Here is a 21,597-nt window from a genome sequence, read left to right on the forward strand (position 1 = left end):
TGGGTAAGGTGACGCTTGTGCCTAACTTATCTTGTTTGTTCTCTACAGGAACAATGGTGTACCGTACTTAGCCAACTTAACTATACCATGCCTGGCCAACTTAACCATATAAACAACGACCCTTACGTATATGCCAGAAACAATCCAAGTACACGACTCAGGCCGACATAGACCTAAAATCATAACTGAACAAAGCCTAAACTAATAACAAAACGACCAACCTAGGACAGTGCACAGGCAAAGACGACATCCACCAGCTGAAGAAGTAACCGGATCAGACCGTTCCTAAAGACTTAGAAAAATGAAAGCCCCTTTGACATCCAATAAGCCCACAATGGGCCTGGGCCAAGGTCCAAGCCCACCTACAGCCCAAACTAGGGCCCAACCCATGACACGTAATCAAACATAATTAATACTCTATAAATACACGTGGACCCTTGTAACTAAAGGTACGCATTCATTACTCCATTAATCACCTGATTTGACCTTTCGAGAGCTTTGACTCACTTGAGCTTCGGAGTCCCTTCTGCAGGTAACCCCCTGGGTCCAAGCCGACATGTATCAACCAGGAAGAGGCCAACTGAGGAGATAGCGGACTACGTGGGTAAGGTGACGCTTGTGCCTAACTTATCTTGTTTGTTCTCTGCAGGAACAAGTACCGTCTTAGGATGAGTGTTGTGGGGTGCTAACACTTTCCCTACGCGTAATCAACTCCCGTACCCCCAAACTCTTTTTTCGTAGACCTTGCTTCTTCTTTTTTTATGGTTTTCCATAGTTTCCTATAATAACTATGGTGGCGACTCCAAACCTCTCTTTTCTTTTTATATTTTATTTTTGGTTCATAATCCTGTCGCGATTTTGGTTGTGACAGATGGCGACTCCACTAGGGACTTTAGAGAGTTAAGCCATTTAATTAAATATACAAAATTGATGTGGTTGTTTCAATTTTTTTTTTGTTTTTTTTTTATTTTTTTTTCTCTCTTTTCTTTTTCATTTCTTTTTTTTCCTCTTATATTTATTTCTTTTGTTTTATTTTATTTTATTTCTCATTTATTATTATTATTATTGTGTATATTTTTGTTAATTTTGGATGATTGATTGATTGATTGATTTATTATTCATATTGCTTTATTTTTATGTTTGAATTTTGAATTCTAGGATAGATGACTTTATTATATATACTTGTCTAGTTTTTCTGTTTGTTTGCAGGAAGGGGTTTGGGTATGCATTATTCTCCCTTCACACACACTATGTACATGACATGAGTGGGGCCCTATACCCGGGTCTGAGTAACGTTAGAATTAGAGGGGATTGTGTAGCAGTGTCACAGTGGATGTACTTCCCAAATGGTCATTGTGAGAACCCCAGCTAGAGTTTGTTTGCTTCATTGGTACTCCCACCTTTTGTTATTTACCAATTGTCGTGGGAAATGCAATGAAGTGGGCCATAGCTCTAGTGACCTTGATATTTAGGTATTAGGAAACCATCCTGGTAAGCGCATGTATTTTACCTTAGATCCATTAGGCGTCAAACCTTTGTTAAGGCACAAAGGGAGATTTACATGTGTTTTTTATTACTCGTTTTTTTTTGTTCTATTTATTTATTTTTTGTTTCTTTCCTTTTGATTTTTGATTAGTAATAAAATCATGCATGACATATTATTGTATCCATGTATTTATGTTTTACCATGTCATCTCATCATGTTTATTTAATTTTAGGTCCGAAATTATGAAGTTGTGATTAAGTTTAAAAAGAAAAGGCAAATTAACATGGAATTTGGAGTCGGGGAGCAGTTAGATTTTTATACTTTGAAGAAGAAATTATCCTCTAGGGTTGTAGAAAGTAATTTGAGAGTGTGATAGATAGGGCTAGAGATTAGGTTTTCTTTCTAACGCATTGATTTATGAACTTTCTAAATGGTTGGGTTTGTGTGGACTCTTTTTCATGTTAATTTCCATTTACTCAAAACTTTATAATTTCTTAATAAAATAAACGATTTGCATTATGTTTTTCCTTCCTTTTCTTTTTCTTGTCTTTTTATTTTGTTTAATAAAATTAGTAGAGAAAAAATAATAAAAACAAATACGGCAAAACCAAGGCATCCCTACACAGAACGCGAGCAAATCGTAAGAATATGGAAGATTGGGAAACAACACAAGAGGCAGTGAAAGCAGATATCAGTCAACTAAAGGACCAAGTAGGTCAAATCTTGGAGGCCTTGAAGTCCCTAAAGGCATCCGGAGAAGCTTCATCGGCAAAGGGTGAGGAAAGCACTCACGACGCTCCTGTTACTTTCCCAACATACGGATTGCCATCTAGTTACACCCCACCTGTTGGAGAATATTCAGAGACTAAGCATGCTTCCTTCTCATTCCCAATCAATACTCCAGAGAATGAAGCGGCTACCTTTGCAGGACCCCGAGACACTGTAATGCCCAAGCCTTTAAACACAACTATCGGTGATAACTCTTTGGACAAGATTACATCATGCCCTACTATGTAGGTTGTCTCCGTTGATTTTGAAGGAACCAAAACTAAATTAGAAATTTTGGAAGAATGGCTACGAGCTATTGAGGGAGGTGGAAACTATGGGTTTGGCGATGTTGCAGGTTTAAGCCTAGTTCGTGATGTAACAATACCTCACAAGTTTAAGGTTCCAGAGTTCGAAAAGTACAAAGGTACCACATGCCCTAGAAGCCATCTAACCATGTATAGTCGAAAGATGACTGTTTATGCTTACGATGACAAATTGTTGATCCACTTCTTCCAAGACAATTTGGTTGGGGTAGCGTTGAGTTGGTACACCCACTTGGAGGCGTCTCGCATTCGCTCTTGGATGGATTTGGTAGATGCTTTTTTGAAACAATACAAGTATAACATGGATATTGCGCCAGATCGGTTGTAATTGCAGAACATGGCCAAAAGGGATACCGAGTCATTTAAAGAGTATGCCCAATGATGGAAAGAGCTTGCTGCTTAGGTGGAGCCTCCTCTTCATGATAAGGAAATGGTGGCAATGTTTGTGAGCACGTTACAACCACTATTCTATGAACACATGGTAGGGAATGTATCTTCAGTTTTCGTCGATATTATCATCATAGGTGAAAGGATAGAGATCGGGTTGAAGAATGGAAAAATTGCATATAGCCTGCTCAAAAAGCCCGGTTTCAATCCAGGAAAGAAAAAGAAAGTAGAAGTGCACGCAACGTCCACAATACCAAGGTGGGAAAACCAAACCCACACTAAAAATTATCAACGACAAGTGAATCGACATCCTTATGTGACTCATACAACAGCTACCCAACACCACAATCTCCACAATAGGGATTCAATCAGCCATTACACGCCTCAAATAACACTTGGAAAACTGAGTCTAACACAAATCTCAACCAGCCTTTAGGGAAAATCGCTAGTCCTAGAAGGAATCAAGAAAAAAATTTTGTTCATTTCACTGCTATCCTCGTGACTTACACAGAGTTATTGTCGGATCTACTATGTAATGCTTTGGTAGCTATTTGCCCGATGAAGCCCTTGCAACCGCCATATCCTAAGAATTTTGATATAAATGCCAAATGTGATTATCACGGAGGAGCCATTGGACACTCTACCGAGAGATGCTTGCCTTTCAAACACAAGGTGCAAACTCTAATAGACTCAGGATGGTTAAAATTTCAAGAGGATAAACCCAACATCGAGGCCAATCCCCTCTCTAAGCATGGTAATTGATGAAGGATTGACCCCAACCAAGGATGGAGGCACATGCTTAAGAAGACTAAGCATGTTTAGAAAGGAAGTTCACTAATCCTTCATCCCTTTCATTTGTGTTTGTTATTTTTGATTCCCAAAGTTGACTTAGTTGAATCAACTTTAGTTGACTTGTTGACCTTTGAGTAGGTTTGACTTGTTGACTATAGTTGACTTGAGTTAAGCCAACATGCTAATCTATGTTTATTTGCTTTGTAGGTTAATTAGGAGTGAGAAAACAATGCTAGGTGGCACATGGTGATTGGGGAGCATAAATGATGTGGAGGAGAGAGTAAAGCAAAGCCATAAAGCATAAAGTAAAAGGCATGAAGCAAGTGTACCTATGTATCTTTGGTCTCCTTTGTTTTTAGCACACTTTGGCCACTTTTTGGAGACATATGAGACACATTGTTTGTCTCCTTTTGTGCTAGAACGAAATTAGCCTTGCACACACCATAGTTAACTCTTTTGTCTCTCATTTTTTGTAACCTTATTTGACCTAGTTTCTACAAGCTAGGGTTAGGTTTTTGTAGAGACATCCTTAGGTATTTTTTTATTTGCTTAGAGGCCCCTAAACTCTTATATATAAGGGGTCCTCCTAGACATGTAAAAGGATTGAATATTTTGAAGTAAAAACACTCTTGTGTCTCAACCATTTGTGAGAGTTTCCTCCCTTGGGAGTGAATACTTTTAAACCTTATCTTGCATAGCAAGTGGCGGCACACATCCACTCATCTTCAAGGTTTCCATGGCTTCTAGCCTAGCCTTGTAGTGGCGTGCTTCTCACATTTTTACCATTTCTTTCCTTTTCATTTTATATTTTCTTCTTCCTTTAATTGTTCTTGGTTTTCTATGGCTTATGTGCCTTCCATTTCCTTTTTGTTTTAAATCAATCCATCATCTTCTTCTCTTGAGCTTTGTGAAAGGAACCTTCACATCTAGATAACATGCTATCTTAATGTCCAGTGGGGATTTCACTTAGCATTGTTAATCAACTCACACCATATTCAATAATCTTAAAAAGGATCAAGATAATCCTTCATCAGTAATGATTCGATAAATGTTATTGATCTCAATCGACACAAGTTGGTAAAGAATGTGAGCGAAATTCGGAGTTCACGAAGGGTCATTTTTGAGGCACTACTAATAGCATGACTGTTGGAAGGTGAATATAACTTGAATGAGGCATGTGGGTTCCATACAGGTGCTAAACACTCCATCGAGTCGTGCAACAAGTTTGGGAACTTTTTGCAAAATCTGATCAATAAGAATTTCGTACAAGTATGTCGTGGGGGTAAGGAGCAAGAAGTTTTTGCACAAACCGGTGAAAAATCTGTCATGTCGCCACCGAAGCCATTGATAGTTCATTCCGCTAGATCCACTCTTGCACCAACATCTCCAAAAAGACAATTTGTTGTCGTCCTATCACCTTCACCTTTCCCATACAAAAGTGAGAAGGCGGTCCCTTGGAAATACGATATACATATGTTGGGAGAGGGACAACAGACAAAGAATCAATCAGCCGATGGTGAGCCAGTTGTAGAAAATATATCAGGCACTAGAGGAATGACAAGAAGTGCTCGTATCTTCACACCACCCATTTTAAGGAAGGACGTAGTCTACAACGAGGGAATACAAGGTAGTAGAACAATTGAAATGCATGCCTGCTTGGATTTCCCTTTTGGAATTACTTATGCATTCAATTTCCCATAGAAAGATGTTAATGAAGATACTCAACAAAGCTCATGTGAAGCAGAATATTTCCCTAGACAAGTTTGAGGGATTGTTGGAAATATCAGTGCTAATAATTACCTCACCTTTACTGATGATGAGATACATGTTGAAGGTAGAAAACACAATAAGGCGTTGCATGTATCTGTGAAATGTTTGGACCATGTCATGGCAAGAGTTTTAATTGATAATGGTTCCTCATTAAATGTGATGCCAAGATTGACACTAGAAAAATTGCCATGTGATGGTATGCACATGAAGCCGAGTGCCATGATTATAAGGGCCTTAAATGGAAGCAAGAGGGAAGTAATGAGGGCAATAGAGTTATCAGTTCAGATCGGTCCTTGTATCTTTCAAATAATATTTCATGTCATGGATATTATTCTAGCTTACAGTTGTTTGTTGGGTCGCCCTTGGATCCACTCTGCGGGAGTGATGCCTTCAACATTACACCAAAAACTGAAATACATAATGGGTGATAAACTAGTAATAGTGTCAGGTGAGGAGGATCTCCTTGTGAGTGGGCCCTCATCATCTCGTTACACTGAAGCAGCGGAGGAAGCCCTTGAGACAACTTTTCAATCGCTGGAAATTGTGGGGAATGCATATGCTGAACCATTTTCGATGGTCCCACACATGTCTTGTGCTTCCCTAATGATGGCCAAGGTTATGCTGAAAGAGGGTTACCAATAGGGAAAAGGGCTTGGTAAAAATAACCAAAGGCTAACTTTCCCCTTAGAGGTCTTTGAAAACAAAGGTAGATACGGTTTAGGGTACAAGCCTACTAAAGAAGACAAGAGGAGGCTGTTAGAAGAGATTAAGGAGCGAATCTTGGCTCGCATAGAAGGTCGAGAATGAAAGATAGGGAAGATTCACATTTGTGATATCAAGAAACGCTTCTGCAGTGCTGGATGGGTTAACACTTGTCAGATATCAGCTATCGAGGGTGTAAGTGAATCTGAAAGCTTGAACTTCGTGCGATCTTGTCCTCTAGACGTGCAACTGAATAATTGGGAGACAAAAAATTTACTAGTGGTGTTTAATTTGGAAAAAAATATATGATGATAGATGTTTTGAAAATATTAATGTCGATTTTCTTAATTTTGAGCACCCCGTCGATAATATGGAAGATGATTATGAGGATGGATGGGAACCTTCCCTTGAAATGTTGAGATTAGTGGAGCATGAAGCTAAAGAGATAAAACCCCATCAAGAAATGTTGAAGTGCTCAACTTGGGAGATGTAGGAGAGATAAAAGAAGTGAAAATTGGCACTAGTGTAAAGAAAGAAATACGGGAACAATTGTGTGCTCTACTAAAGGAGTTCAGGGACGTTTTTGCTTGGTCATATAATGACATGCCAGGACTAGATACTAACATAGTGCAGCATAAACTCCCTCTCAAGCCAGAGTGTCCTTCCGTCTTGCAGAAGTTGGGGAGAATGAAACCAGAAATGTCCTTGAAAATTAAAGAAGTAAAAAAGCAATTTGATGCTGGATTTTTGGCTGTGGCGAGATATCCCCAATGGGTAGCAAACATTGTACCTGTGTCTAAGAAGGACGGGAAGGTTCGAATGTGCGTTGATTACCGAGACTTGAACCGGGCCAGTCCAAAGGATAATTTTCCATTACCGCATATCGATACATTGGTGGATAATACAGCCAGATTCTCACTATTTTCATTTATGGATGGTTTCTCGGGTTATAATCAGATCAAGATGGCGGCTGAGGATATGGAAACAACTACTTTTATTACATTGTGGGGAACATTTTGCTATAAGGTGATGTCTTTCGATCTCAAGAATGCTAGGGCAACTTATCAAAGGGCAATGGTAGCTCTTTTTCACGACATGATGCACAAAGAGATTGAAGTTTATGTGGATGATATGATCGCTAAATCTGAATCTGAAGAAGAACACCTCGTCAACTTAAGAAGATTGTTTGAAAGGTTGCAAAAGTTTAAACTCCGACTAAATCTGGCTAAATGCACATTCGGTGTGAAATCAGGAAAGTTATTAGGTTTCATTATTAGCCAAAAGGGGATAGAGGTCGATCCTGACAAGGTGAAGGCAATAATAGAAATGCCAATTCTCAACACAGAGACGGAGGTGCGAGGTTTCTTGGGCAAGATGAATTACATTGCTAAATTTATCTCCCAGTTAATCACTACCTATGAACCAATTTTCAAATTGTTGCGTAAAAATCAAGCTCTAGAATGGAACGAGGATTGTCAGACCGCTTTTGATAAGATCAAACAATACTTACAAGACCTGCCGGTACTGCGCCCACCGGAACCCGGTAGGCCCTTTATTTTGTACTTAACTGTATTAGAGGAATCCATAGGTTGTGTGTTAGGCCAACACGACAAAATCGGGAAGATTGAGCATGCAATATACTATTTGAGTAAGAAGTTCACAAATTGCGAGAAAAGATATTCTATGCTAGAACATGTTGACAAAAAGAAAAAGATGGACATCTTCCAATAAGGAGTTTTGAAGATGATGATGACTTGTGAAGAAGTATGGAAGACTTGATGATGATGCATGGAAAAATGTTGAAGACTTAAAAGAATGCTTTGATTCAAGAGATGCATTGAAGACTTAAGGGTTTAGTTGTTTAAGTCTTGTAATTTGTGTTTGTTATTTAAAATAGTTAAATTAGCATGTCAAGAGTCCAAAGGCAAAACCCAAGTAGTAGAACACCAAGAGAATTTTTTTTATTTGCAAAACTTACTGGAATAATCGATTATTCTTAGTGATAATCGATTATCTTAGTTAAAACTGATTTTTGAGAAAAGCCTCTGGAATAATCGATTATCACTACTGATAATCGATTATCACCTGCTGATAATAGATTATCACAGCAAGAAAAATATTTTTAGAAAATTTTTTGTGATAATCGATTATCTATGACAGTTATGACTTAACTTTTCATATTCTTAACCTAATTCCTAAATAGGCTTCTATAAATAGAGTGGTAGGCTTTCATTATAAAAACAAGAGTTAGAGAAGTCTAAGTACTTGAGAACTCTTTGTGGGAAGGCTTTGAAAAACCTAGTGTGGGTAGAGCGATAACTTTCATCAAGTGGGATCTTGAGTGATTGAGTGCTGCTGCTGTTGCTAGGAGAAGCTAGTCATCCTTTGTGTGATTCAAAGGAGGTGTTCATTCCTTGTGTGATTCAAGGAAGGTGTTTTCATCCCTTGTGGATTTCAAGGGAGTTGTCTTCATCTCTTGTGTGATTCAAGAGAGGTGTTTTCTAAACCCTAATCTTTCTTATCATTGATTATAAGTTTGGTTTAATTTAGTCATTGAGTTAATCTAGTTTTTTAGAGATTAACAACTGGACGTAGGGTCTTTTGATCTGAACCAGTATAAATGCTTTGTGCAATTTTTTCTTCTCTACTCTCTTTATTTTATTGTGTTTATTAGAAAATAAAGGAAAGACTTTTAATTGATCTTTGATATTAAAAGGGAAAATATTAAAAGCACAATTTTTATTAAGAACCCAATTCACCCCCCTATTGGTTTTGTCCGCATGCTCAAACATTCCGCTGCGCGATACCAACAATTGGTATCAGAGCTTGCTTTGATAGTTATTCAAATTTTTCGAAAATGGTTGGACAAAATCAAACTTTTGCTGAGGGTGCGTCTATTGACAGACCTCCACTTTTTACTGGTGAAAATTATCCTTTCTGGAAAGTCAAGATGCAAATATTTTTGGCGTCTATTGATAGAGGTATTTGGGATGCTATTTTAAATGGTCCTTTTGTTCCTAATATTACTGTTAATAATTTGCAGGAACCTAAGCCCTTTTCCCAATGGACTGCGGAAGAAAATAGAAGGGCTCAATATGATGTTAGGGCCAGAAATATAATATCATTTGCACTAACTCTTGATGGATTTTATAGAATTTCAGTTTGTACAAGTGCCCAGGAAATGTGGGAGATTTTACGAGTAACCCATGAAGGAACAGATGACGTTAAGCATGCAAGGATGAACTCATTAATCCAAGAATATGAGATGTTCCGAATGCAACAAGGCGAAACCATTTACGATGTGCAGAAGAGATTCACCCACATCGTTAATCATCTCTCTGGGTTAGGTAAAAATTTTGATATTGATGAATTAAATATTAAAATTTTGAAATCTTTGAACAGGACATGGCAGCCAAAGGTTACGGCGATCACTGAATCTCAAAATCTTGCAACAATGTCCATGGCGACTCTTTTTGGTAAATTGAGAGAGCATGAACTTGAACTTAGGCGTTTAAATGAAGAAGAGGACCAAGGAAGGAAAAGAAACATAGCTTTCAAATCTCAGATCATCAAAAGCCAAAGCCGCAAAGAAGATGATGACTCTGATGATGAGAATATGAGTCTAATGATAAAGAAGTTCACAAAGTTTATGAAGAGCAATGGAAAAGGTCATCACAAAAGGTATAAAAATGAAAACCAAAACTTTGTTTCAAAATTCAATTGCTATGGATGTGGTGAAACAGGTCACGTAAAAATGGATTGCTCAAATGCTAAAAAGGGTAAAGAGAAGAACGGCAAAAAGGTTTTCAAGAAAAAGAAATCGGAGGATAACGATTCAAGTTCTTCTTCAAGCTCATTCAGCTCTAGTGAATCTGATGAGGAAGCAAATCTATGTTTGATTGCTGAACATGACTCTTCTGACAGTGAGGTAAGCTCTTGTAGTAATGACAATGATTATGATTCTTTGTATGATGCATTTCAACAACTACTTCATAAATCTAGTAAGTTAGATGTTGCTCACAAGAAATTAAAATATGATTTTAAGGAGTTACAAAGTAAGTTTGAAAAATCTCTTGAAGAAGAAGAAATTTTGAAAAATAAAATTTCAATTTTAGAAAATAAAAAGACTGAAAATGTTGAATATGCATCTTGCAAAAGTTATATATTTGATATTAACATTCTTGAAAAACAACTTGAAGATGCATTAGAAAATAAAAGTGTTAAAAAGCCTAATTTTAAGAAAAATGATTTAAGTAACAACAAGCAAGCTCCTAAGAATAAGAATAAAAGAACCCATAGGGCATGGGTAGAAAAAGGTAAGCCTTATTCTAGGAATATAAATTGTGTAACATGTTTTTATTGTATGCAAAAGGGGCATACTTCAAATAAATGTAGAATCAAACATTTTGATGTCCCTAATGGAAGATATGCTTGGATTCCTATTATAAAGTAACATGTCATTAACCTCAAAGGACCCAAAGAAGTTTATTGGGGACCAAAATGTTATTGTTCTCTGTCTCACAGGTTATTTCAAAATCAAGAAAGTCTCTTTGGATGTTTAAGAACTAGTATATTCATCAAACTTTTGGTATCCTGGTAAGTTCTATGATTTTATATGGGGCTTGGGAATATTATATATGTGTAAAAGTGATAAAAATCTTTAATTTCAGTGTTTTTCGAATAACTCCGCTGGGATAATCAATTATCTCAGGTGATAATCGATTATCAGCACATCTAGAAATTCTTGTTCGTGGATATGAACCAATAATCGATTATCTTAAGTTGATAATCGATTATCTTGCATAGTAGGACGCATATTTTCAATTTTTTTACCGTTTGAATGAGCTTTTCAAAAATTTAGACCATGAGCAACAACTAGGTACTTCATAAATGCAAATTAAACGTTGGAGTTCATTTTGTTAATATAACATTTCCTTCTTTAAACCCATATTTTTTAATCTTTAGAATCTCTCTTTCATTTAGGGGGAGTCTTTGATTAAGGGGGAGTATTTGTTCTTGAAATGTTTGTATCAAAAAGGAGAAATATTACATGTAGTAGGAGTTTTATATCTTAAACAATATTTCTAAGGGAAACTTAAGTTATCTGATTTAAGGGGAGCTGTCTAAAGAATTCCTTTTTGATTATGATAAAAAAGGGGGAGATATATTTGTGTTATTATCTTGTGATAAGTTGTACCTATTTAAAGGGAAGATATGTGTTTATTGATATCTTGTAGTATCTTATGTTTTAAAAAGGAGAGACTGATTAGTCTAGTTTTGTTTGCCCCCGGAGAGTATCACCGTATAATTATCTTTTATTTGGATTAACTACTCTTTTCTCTTAAGTTATTTATTAAGAATAGGACATATCACAAGTCTTCATCAATTTTTGATCATCATCAAAAAGGGGAAGATTGTTGACAAAAAGAAAAAGATGGACATCTTCTTCCAATAAGGAGTTTTGATGATGATGATGACTTATGAAGAAGTATGGAAGACTTGATGATGATGCATGGAAAAATGTTGAAGACTTAAAAGAATGTTTTGATTCAAGAGATGCATTGAAGACTTAAGGGTTTAGTTGTTTAAGTCTTGTAATTTGTGTTTGTTATTTAAAATAGTTAAATTAGCATGTCAAGAGTCAAAAGGCAAAACCCAAGTAGTAGAGCACCAAGAGAATTTTTTTTTATCTGCAAAACTTACTGGAATAATCGATTATTCTTAGTGATAATCGATTATCTTAGTTAAAACTGATTTTTGAGAAAAGCCTCTGGAATAATCGATTATCACTACTGATAATCAATTATCACCTGCAGATAATAGATTATCACAATAAGAAAAATATTTTTAGAAAATTTTTTGTGATAATCGATTATCACTTATGATAATCTATTATCTATGGCAGTTATGACTTAACTTTTCATATTCTTAACCTAATTCCTAAATAGGCTTCTCTAAATAGAGTGGTAGGCTTTCATTATAAAAACAAGAGTTAGAGAAGTCTGAGTACTTGAGAACTCTTTGTGGGAAGGCTTTGAAAAACCTAGTGTGGGTAGAGCGATAACTTTCATCAAGTGGGATCTTGAGTGATTGAGTGCTGCTGCTGTTACTAGGAGAAGCCAGTCATCCTTTGTGTGATTCAAAGGAGGTGTTCATTCCTTGTGTGATTTAAGGAAGGTGTTTTCATCCCTTGTGGATTTCAAGGGAGGTGTCTTCATCTCTTGTGTGATTCAAGAAATGTGTTTTCTAAACCCCAATCTTTCTTATCATTGATTGTAAGTTTGGTTTATTTTAGTGATTGAGTTAATCTCGTTTTTTAGAGATTAACAACTGGACGTAGGGTCTTTTGATCTGAACCAGTATAAATGCTTTGTGCAATTTTTTCTTCTCTACTCTCTTTATTTTATTGTGTTTATTAGAAAATAAAGGAAAGAATTTTAATTGATCTTTGATATTAAAAGGGAAAATATTAAAAGCACAATTTTTATTAAGAACCCAATTCACCCCCCTCTTGGTTTTGTCGGCACGCTTAAACATTCCGCTGCGCAATACCAATAGAACGAACTTGTTGCGCACTAGCATGGGCAGCCATCGTTTGAGACAATACATGTTGAGTCATACTACATGGTTGATGTCCAAGATGGACCCAATAAAGTACATTTTTGAAAAGCCTGCTCTCTCTGGGAGGATAGCACGGTGGCAAATGCTTTTGTCAAAATACGATATTGTATACGTCACTCAGAAATCCATCAAGGGTAGTGTTCTAGCTAAGTATCTAGCTCAATAGCCCATTGATGATTATCAACCAATGCAGCCCAATTTTCCGGATGAAGATATCATGGCTTTGTTTGAAGAGATTGAGGGAGGCCATGATGAAAAGGCATGGATATTGTTATTTGATGGAGCATCTAATGCATTGGGGCATAAAATAGGGGCAATGTTTATTTCTTCGGAAAGTCAATACATACCAATAACAGCAAGACTATGTTTTAATTGCACAAATAATATCACAGAATATGAGGCGTGTGCCATGGGCATTCGAGCAGCAACTGAATCAAAGGCAAAAGTTATGAAGGTGTATGGCGATTCAGCTTTGGTTATCCATCAGTTAAAAGGAGAATAGGAGACCTGAGATCATAAATTAATCCCTTATCAAGCTTACATAAAGGGGTTGATAGAGTATTTTGATTTTATAACATTCCAACACATTCCTCGTGAAGATAACCAATTAGCCAATGCTTTAACTACCCTATCATCAATGTTTGAGATTGCTCCAGACAGAGAACTACCAATGATCAAAATGAAGAGTTATGAGGATCCAGTGTATTGTCATTTCATCGAGGAGGAGTCAGATGATAAACCTTGGTATTTTGATATTAAACATTATCTTGAAACTCGAGAGTATCCTGAATGGGCAACTAAGAATGATAAGAGAGCATTAAGGAGACTGGATGCTAGTTTCATTTTAAATAGGGATGTCTTGTACAAAAGAAATCACAATATGGTTATCCTCAAATGTGTGGATGCAAAAGAAGCCGAAGTGATATTGAAAGATGTTCATGAAGGTACTTTTGGCACACATATGAATGGGCATTCAATGGCCAGAAAGATTTTGAGGGCTGGTTATTTTTGGTTAACCATGGAAAATGATTGTTGCAGGCATGTGAGGAAATGTGAGAAATGGCAAGTATATGCTGACAATATTAACATGGCACCCACAACTTTAAATGTTTTGACATCACCATGGCCTTTTTCAATGTGGGGAATAGATGTTATTGGAGCCATAGAACCAAAAGCATCAAATGGACATTGCTTCATTTTAGTTGCAATTGATTACTACACCAAATGGGTAGAGGCGGCTTCTTATGCCAGTATGACCAGAAAATTAGTGACGAATTTCATAAAAAGAGAGTTGATTTGTAGATATGGTTTGCCTAACAAGATCATCACTGATAATGCTACCAACCTAAATAATCAAATGATGGCGGAATTGTATACAAAATTTAAGATTCAACACCATAATTCTTCTCCTTACCGTCCGAAGATGAATGGAGCAGTTGAGGTTGCTAATAAAAATATAAAGAAGATTATACAAAAGATGGTGGTCACGTACAAGGATTGGCATGAGATGCGTCCTTTTGCTTTGCATGGATATCGTACGTCAGTACATACTTCAACCAGGGCAACACCTTTCTCTCTGGTATATGGAATGGAAGCAGTACTCCCTTTTAAAGTAGAGATCCCATCCTTGTGAGTATTGATGAAAACCCAATTAGAAGAAGCAGAATGAGTTCAAGCCAGACTTGACCACGTTAACCTCATTGAGGAAAGAAGGTTAATTGTGGTGTGTCACGGACAATTATACCAATTGAAGAATGAAAAAAACGTTTGACAAAAAGGTGTGTCCCAGAGAGTTTCATGAAGGCGATCTAGTTTTGAAAAAAATCTTACCTATACAAAGGGACCATAGAGACAAATGGACTCCAAATTATGAAGGCTCGTATGTGGTGAAGAAAGCATTCTTTGGTGGGGCACTAATTCTCATAAGGATGGATGAGGAGGAGTTACCATTGCCAGTTAACTCTGATGCGATTAAAATATTCTATGCATGATGATTCCATAATAGAGGATGCAACTAAGGATATCGACATTATTTTAAATTTTTTTGTATTTCGTTTTATTTGATAAAAAATATATCACTTCATAAATGTGTTGTAAAAGTGTCACATTGAGTTGATAATTAAAATATTGGTAAAAAGGTATATTTATGAAAAAATCACAGATGCATGCATTCATGCACCCTCATCACATCATACCATCAAGACTTTAAGAGCCCATATGAGTAGGTTTTCACATGGTCTCACTCTACTTCTTTTTCAAATGCCATTCACATTGTGTTTGTTTATGCTTAAATTGATATTCAGTTTCTCCGTTGGATGCAGACCCTCTCCTCGGGACTGGTCTAATCTTTGTTCAAAAAGAAATCATATTTGTAAAAAGTATATGTTTTTGGGATTGGGGCCCTCTACATGGTATTGGTCGCCGAATTCTTTGGATGTAAACCCTCTCCTCGGGATTCGTCTAATCTTTTCAAAAAGAAATTATATTTGTAAAAAGTTTATGTTTTTGGATCGAGGCCCTCTACATCATAATGGTCGCCAAATCCTTGGATGTAGACCCTCTCCTTGGATTGGTCTAATCTTTTTCAAAAAGAAATCATATTTGCAAAAAGTATATGTTTTTGGATCGAGGCCCTTTACATGGTAATGGTCACCGAATCCTTTGGATGTAGACCCTTTCCTTGGGATTGGTTTAATCTTTTTCAAAAATAAATCATATTTGCAAAAAGTATATGCTTTTGGATCGAGGCCCTCTACATGGTAATGGTCGTCAATTCCTTTGGATGTAGAGCCTCTCCTTGGGATTGGTTTAACCTTTTTCAAAAAGAAATCATATTTCCAAAAAAGTATATGTTTTTGGGATCAGAGTCCTCTACATGATAATGGTCGTTGAATCCTTTAGATGTAGACCCTCTCCTCGGGATTGGTCTAATCTTTTCAAAAAGAAATTATATTTGCAAAAAGTATATGTTTTTTTATCGGGGCCCTCTACATGGTAATGGTTGCCGAATCCTTTGGATGTAGACCCTTTCCTCGGGATTGGTCTAATCTTTCTCAAAAAGAATTCAGTTCTGCACGATGTTTATGTTTTTGGATCAGGGCCCTCTACGTGGTAATGGTCGTTGGATCCTTTGGATAGACCCTCTCCTCGGGATTGGTCTAATCTTTCCCAAAACGTTTTAGTTTGCAAAAAGTTTATGTCTTTCTGGATCAAGGCCCTCTACGTGGTAATGATCATTGAATCCTTTGGAAATGAGGTTGTTGGTTTGTGACCTTTGATTTCATGTTTTGTCTTTGTTTCGTTTGAAACCAGACGAAATTAATGTCTTTATCTTTACTTATATTTCTTTGAGAATATGAAAATGTAAAATTCTCATATTATCAAGCAAAATCTAAGTAAAGAGAGGCAGCTGTCAACACCCAATTTCGTTCGGTTAAATAAATAATAGAATAAATAATAATAATTTGTTTTTTTAAGAAAATAAAAAAAATAAAAAAAAGTAAATAAGTTTTTTCTTTGGTTTTTCTCTTTGTCTAAATAATAATAATGGGATAATAATAATAATAATAATAATAAATAAATAAAAAGAAAAAAAGAGAGAGACTGTTTTAATCTTTTATGTATTTTCATTTGAGGCTTTGTTTCTATTATGGCCCAAAATACTTTGTACACCCATACTGTTTTTCTTGCAACTAATGACAACCAAAAATTTATTCTTCGCACCCCCACTCTATGATTTATCGTTTCTGCTCTAGATTAAGAAATTAGTCTAATAATCAGAAACAGTATGATTTAATAATTAGAATCATTTACTCTGATTTTGTGCTCTGATTTTATGACACCTCTTTTTCTAGATAAAGAAAGTAGTAATATGATTTAAAGAAATATCTTTTTTACTAATTAGAATCAATTTTTCTGATCACGTTTGATTTTGTGCTTTGATTTTTTCTGTGATTTGATTCCCATAATGTGATAATATTAAGACCAGTTCTTGCCTTTTAAATTTCTTTGTAATCAAGACTGACTTTATTGCGAGATTACATTAGATTTATAATGTGTATATAAACCCATCAGAAAAAAAAAGAAAAAAAGATTTTTCTCTCTCGGAATTCTGGAGACCTCTCTCACCCTAAGCACATATTTTCTTTTAACCCTCGCATATAAGACCCATTCACCTTCGATCGCCACCCCCACGTGCTTATTGGTGTTCCAACGCAACTATTGTAAGTCCGATCTCCCGTTCAGGTTTGCAAAAATTAATTTTTGTTGTGTTATACAGTCTTTCTCGAGATTTGTTTATGATCTTGGTTGAATTTGATGTTTTCACTATTTCTTTCTTATATGAAAAAAACATTATTGTCATGCATTTTTGGGTTCATTAGTTTTATAATTAATGTTTGTTGATTGCATTGAGTTGGGAACATTGTTGCATGAATAAGTGAGAGATATCATGTTTTAACATCATATGCATATGTTGTGCCATATTTTTCATGTTAAGGGTTTTAAAACTTTTTCATAATAAAATAATATATTTAATGCTAAACGTTATTTCCTAATTTTTTATTTATTTTCCTAATATTTTCATAAATTGTGGATATATAATAGTCACGTTTTTGGGTATCATGTTTTATTTCGAAAGTTTTTTTAGAGGAAGTAATAACAAATAAATAATTTAAATACCCTTTTAACTTTTAAAATGTATAAGTGCTCGTGTGACCGCTCGCGTCGTCTTAGTACTTAATACGTTCGCTCTTCTATAAGATAAGTAAAAAAAATATACAAAATTTTCAAATATTAAAAAAGAATGATATCAACCTCTTCGAACAAATTGTTTTTTTTTTTCAAAAAGTTTTTCATATAAAACTACGTGACCCTGATTCTCCATTATGAATGGAGATATGTAGGAGCAAGGAGTAATCCTTGTCGGGCCCAAAAACCAAAAAATCTTTTTTGTTTCCTTTGTTTTTTCTTTGTCATATTTATTTATTTATTTATTTTTAAAAATAAACATTTAAAGGAGACCACATGAATTTGTATTTTAATTAAAGGTACCATCTTAGGATGGGCGTTCTGGGGTGCTAACACTTTCCCTACGCGTAATCAACTCCATTACCCCCAAACTCTTTTTTCGTAGACCTTGCTTTTTTTATGATTTTCCATAGTTTCCTATAATAACTATGGTGGCAACTCCAAACCTCTCTTTTCTTTTTTATATTTTATTTTTGGTTCGTCATCCCGTCGCGATTTCGATTGTGACAATAGGTACTGCACCTAAACTAACGTGAGTATGAACCAAAAGAAGAGACAATAACTAAGGAAAGAGAAATGGAATTCATGTAAAGAAGCATCAAGATTGGAAGCAATACTCTTACGTGATCTGCACCTAAATTGTAAAACATGAAAGTGAATTCAAAGGAGAAAAGAAAACAAAAAGACTTTATATGGGATCCGTGGCTAAGAAAAAGATGAAGAAACTTAGCATGTGCTTTTTCACCAACCAATAATAACTAATCATGTAATTGAATAAAAGCTAATAGTTTTATAATGAGGAGAAAACATAAACTAGCCCAAGGACAATATGCACCCAAAACTAAGGGAAAGAGAAAAGTAATATTTGATGTGGCTGCAACGTGATATAGGGTTAAAAAGGCAACTGAAGCAGTTACAGACACTTCTGAGACGAAACGAAAAACCATGAACCTCAAAGCTTCCTACAATGTTCCCAAATCTCATAATGCATGATACTAATCTGACAAGATCCAAGGAAAACGAAAATCGCAAAGCAGCCCACTATAATAACCATAACATGAATAAGAACGAACACTTTGCATGAATGATTGCGGACCAGGGACTACACCAAAGCATTACCCCCATAGTTGTGAAACCCTCCAAGAAAACCCCAACATGATATTAAAATCTTATGCTACTGAAGGAAGGCTCTGCACTCCTAACCATCAATGCATGCCACTCAAATATCAAAGATAGATGTATAAAATAGAAAATAAAACTAAATTGCACTATGCATACTCTTCAATGACTCATTCATCAAACAAACCAAAGGACAAAAGAAACATAAGAACAAGGTCTAGCTTCATTCATCAAGCATCAAGAAAACGAGTAAAAACCAAAACAAGATGTAGCTTCAAACAATAACAGAGAGTAAGCTCAGTTTCCCTTACCTCGTGTAGTAGTCCTCAAACTTTCGTTTCCTACTCACAGTCCTTCAAGTCTCCTTGTTTGTTTTAAATTTTGTAGATTTTAAAAACCCCTACAACATTTTATTTAGTTTTTATACATGCATTTTTAGAATATATAATATTTGGTTGTGTTTATTCTCTATCTATAATATGGCAACAACATGTTTAAAAACCACTACAAAGTGTGGGTAACAAAAGAGAGAAAAAAAAAGAAAAAAAAAATACATGACCCAACATAAAAATAGAGAGAGAAAACTAATTAAAAATAAATGAGTCCCACAACTTAAATGAGGAAGAAAAATTTTAAAAAGTAAACAACATATATTTGGTCATCCAAGAATCAAACCTATAACCCTTTCCAATGCTAACCATACACATTATCCACTCAACTAAATGTTTAATCATTATACCATGCACACTATTGTCGCAACCGGAATTGCGACGGGACGACGAACCAAAAATTAAAATTTGAAAAAATAAAGAGTTTGGAGTCGCCACCATAGTTTATTCTGGAAAACTACAGAAAAACAAAAAAGATAAGACAAGGTTTGCTAAAAATACAGATTTTGGGTCCAGAAGTCGGTTACGCATGGGGAAGGTATTAACACCCCACAACGTTCGTCCTAAGATGGTACCTTTAATTAAATATACAAAAAGATATGGTTTTATCAAAATATTTATTTTTCCAAAAAATAATATAAAATGATGTACAAAAGAAAAAATATGTTTTTTCTTATTTTTTAGGCCCGACAAGGATTAATCCTTGCTCCTACGTATCTCCATTTACAATGGAGAATGAGGGTTACGTAGTTCTATATAATCTTTTAGAAATTGTTGATTTGATTTTTTTTATTTTTTATAATTTTGAAAACCTTTTTATGTTTTTTGGTATTTTTAATTATTTGAAAATGAGTGTCACGCGACATGAGCGGTCGGACAAACATTAAAATTAAAAAAAAAAGAAAACATTTTTTTTTATCTTTAGTTATTTATATTATTTTTGATATATTTTCTAGAACAATAAATTAGAAAATTGGTGTCACGCGGCGCGAGCGGTCGGACCGACACTAAAAGAAATGAAGAAAAACTATTTTTTATGATTTTTAGAATAAAATATTTATGAATAGTAGAAAATAATATCCCTTAAACAAAAAAGATCGAAGTTTAGGTGTAAAACAAAAACACGTTCAATGTTGAAAGATAATATAAGAAAAAGGGAATGAATAAAAAAAAAGATAACGACAGTGACATACCTTACACACTTTTCAATTCTTCTTGTATCAATCTCACCCTCTCATTTTGTATATGATAACTACCTTCTCTCTTTTTTTCTTTTCTCCTTTTCTATTTTTTTCAATAGAGATAATAAAAGAGATGTGTGGGTGGTAATGAGAAAGAGAGAGGAAGAGTAGAGAATATATTTTTTTCTACCTCCTTCAATATGTTTTTTTTTGTTTGAAAGAGAGATAAAAAGGAGGTGTGTATGTGGGAGTGGTGATGGGAAAGAATTAGAGAAGTGTAGAGAATTTTTTGTTTTTTGGTAATCATGACAAAGTGCGTATTTATACTCACACCTTGCAATATCAATGCAATTTCAACCTTAATTGTAATGAACAATATAAGGAAGGAATTGATCATGATAGCAACACGTGAGATTGCAAATTTGAAGACAAATTTGACCATTCCAGTGGAGATGGTATATATCTGAAAGAAAAGAACTAGGTGACAATTACCAAGTAGAGGGTCCTAATTCGACACAACATCTTTTATTCTTTTTAAAAAAAATAGGTCAATCCCGATGAGAAAGTCTATATCTTAAGGATTCAGCGACCATTACGATGTAGAGGGTCCCGATCCAAAAAACCATATGCTTTTTGTTCTTTTTTTTTACATTTTTGAAAAAACCAAATTAGCCCACTCCCGTGGAGAAGGTCTATTAAAAAGATTCGGTGACCATTACCATGTAAAGGGTCACGATCTAACAAAAGAAATCAATAACCATTGCCTCGCAGAGGGTCTTGATGTAAAGAGATCGATGACCATTGCCTCGTAGAGGGCCTCGATGTGACATAAGAAATCAATGACCATTGCCTCGCAGGGGGTCTTGATGTAAAGAGAAATATGACCATTGTCTCGCAGAGGGACCCGATGTGACATAAGAAATTAATGACCATTGCCTCATAGAGGGTCATGATGTAAGGAGATCGATGACCATTGTCTCGCAGAGGGCCTCAATGTGACATAAGAAATCAATGACCATTGCCTCGCAGAGGGTCTTGATGTAAGGAGATCGATGACCATTGTCTCGTAGAGGGCCTCGATGTGACATAAGAAATCAATGACTATTGCCTTGCAGATGGTCTTGATGTATAAAAGAAGAATTTGAATTTTGCTTTTGAAGTGTCGAAAAAAATCGTGTGAATGTCTAACATTGGTGAGACTTACACAAAAAATTATCATTGTTGACTTTTTTTTTGAAATGATTTTCAATGATTTTGTGGAGTATGATGGATGATTTGATGATGCATGACATGTTATGATTTTCTTTTTG

The 21,597-nt window shown here is 35.4% G+C and overlaps 2 protein-coding genes across 2 annotated transcripts; both read left to right on the top strand.

Annotated features, from left to right (window-relative positions):
* Positions 1-2,134: 2,134 nt before the first annotated feature.
* Positions 2,135-2,905, top strand: LOC146886946 (uncharacterized). The gene is made up of 2 exons (XM_085671946.1): positions 2,135-2,428; positions 2,504-2,905. Exons 1-2 carry the CDS (start codon positions 2,135-2,137, stop codon positions 2,903-2,905), a joined length of 696 nt encoding a protein of 231 aa, XP_085528072.1.
* A 617-nt stretch (positions 2,906-3,522) lies between these two features.
* Positions 3,523-6,168, top strand: LOC146886947 (uncharacterized). Its single transcript, XM_085671947.1, has 3 exons — positions 3,523-3,718; positions 4,949-5,383; positions 5,591-6,168. Exons 1-3 carry the CDS (start codon positions 3,523-3,525, stop codon positions 6,166-6,168), a joined length of 1,209 nt encoding a protein of 402 aa, XP_085528073.1.
* The last annotated feature ends 15,429 nt before the right edge of the window (positions 6,169-21,597 follow it).

This window comes from Vigna unguiculata, chromosome 4, assembly GCF_037176805.1.
Source record: "Vigna unguiculata cultivar grain cowpea cultivar isolate G323 ecotype 2 chromosome 4, ASM3717680v1, whole genome shotgun sequence".
Lineage (NCBI taxonomy): Eukaryota > Viridiplantae > Streptophyta > Magnoliopsida > Fabales > Fabaceae > Vigna > Vigna unguiculata.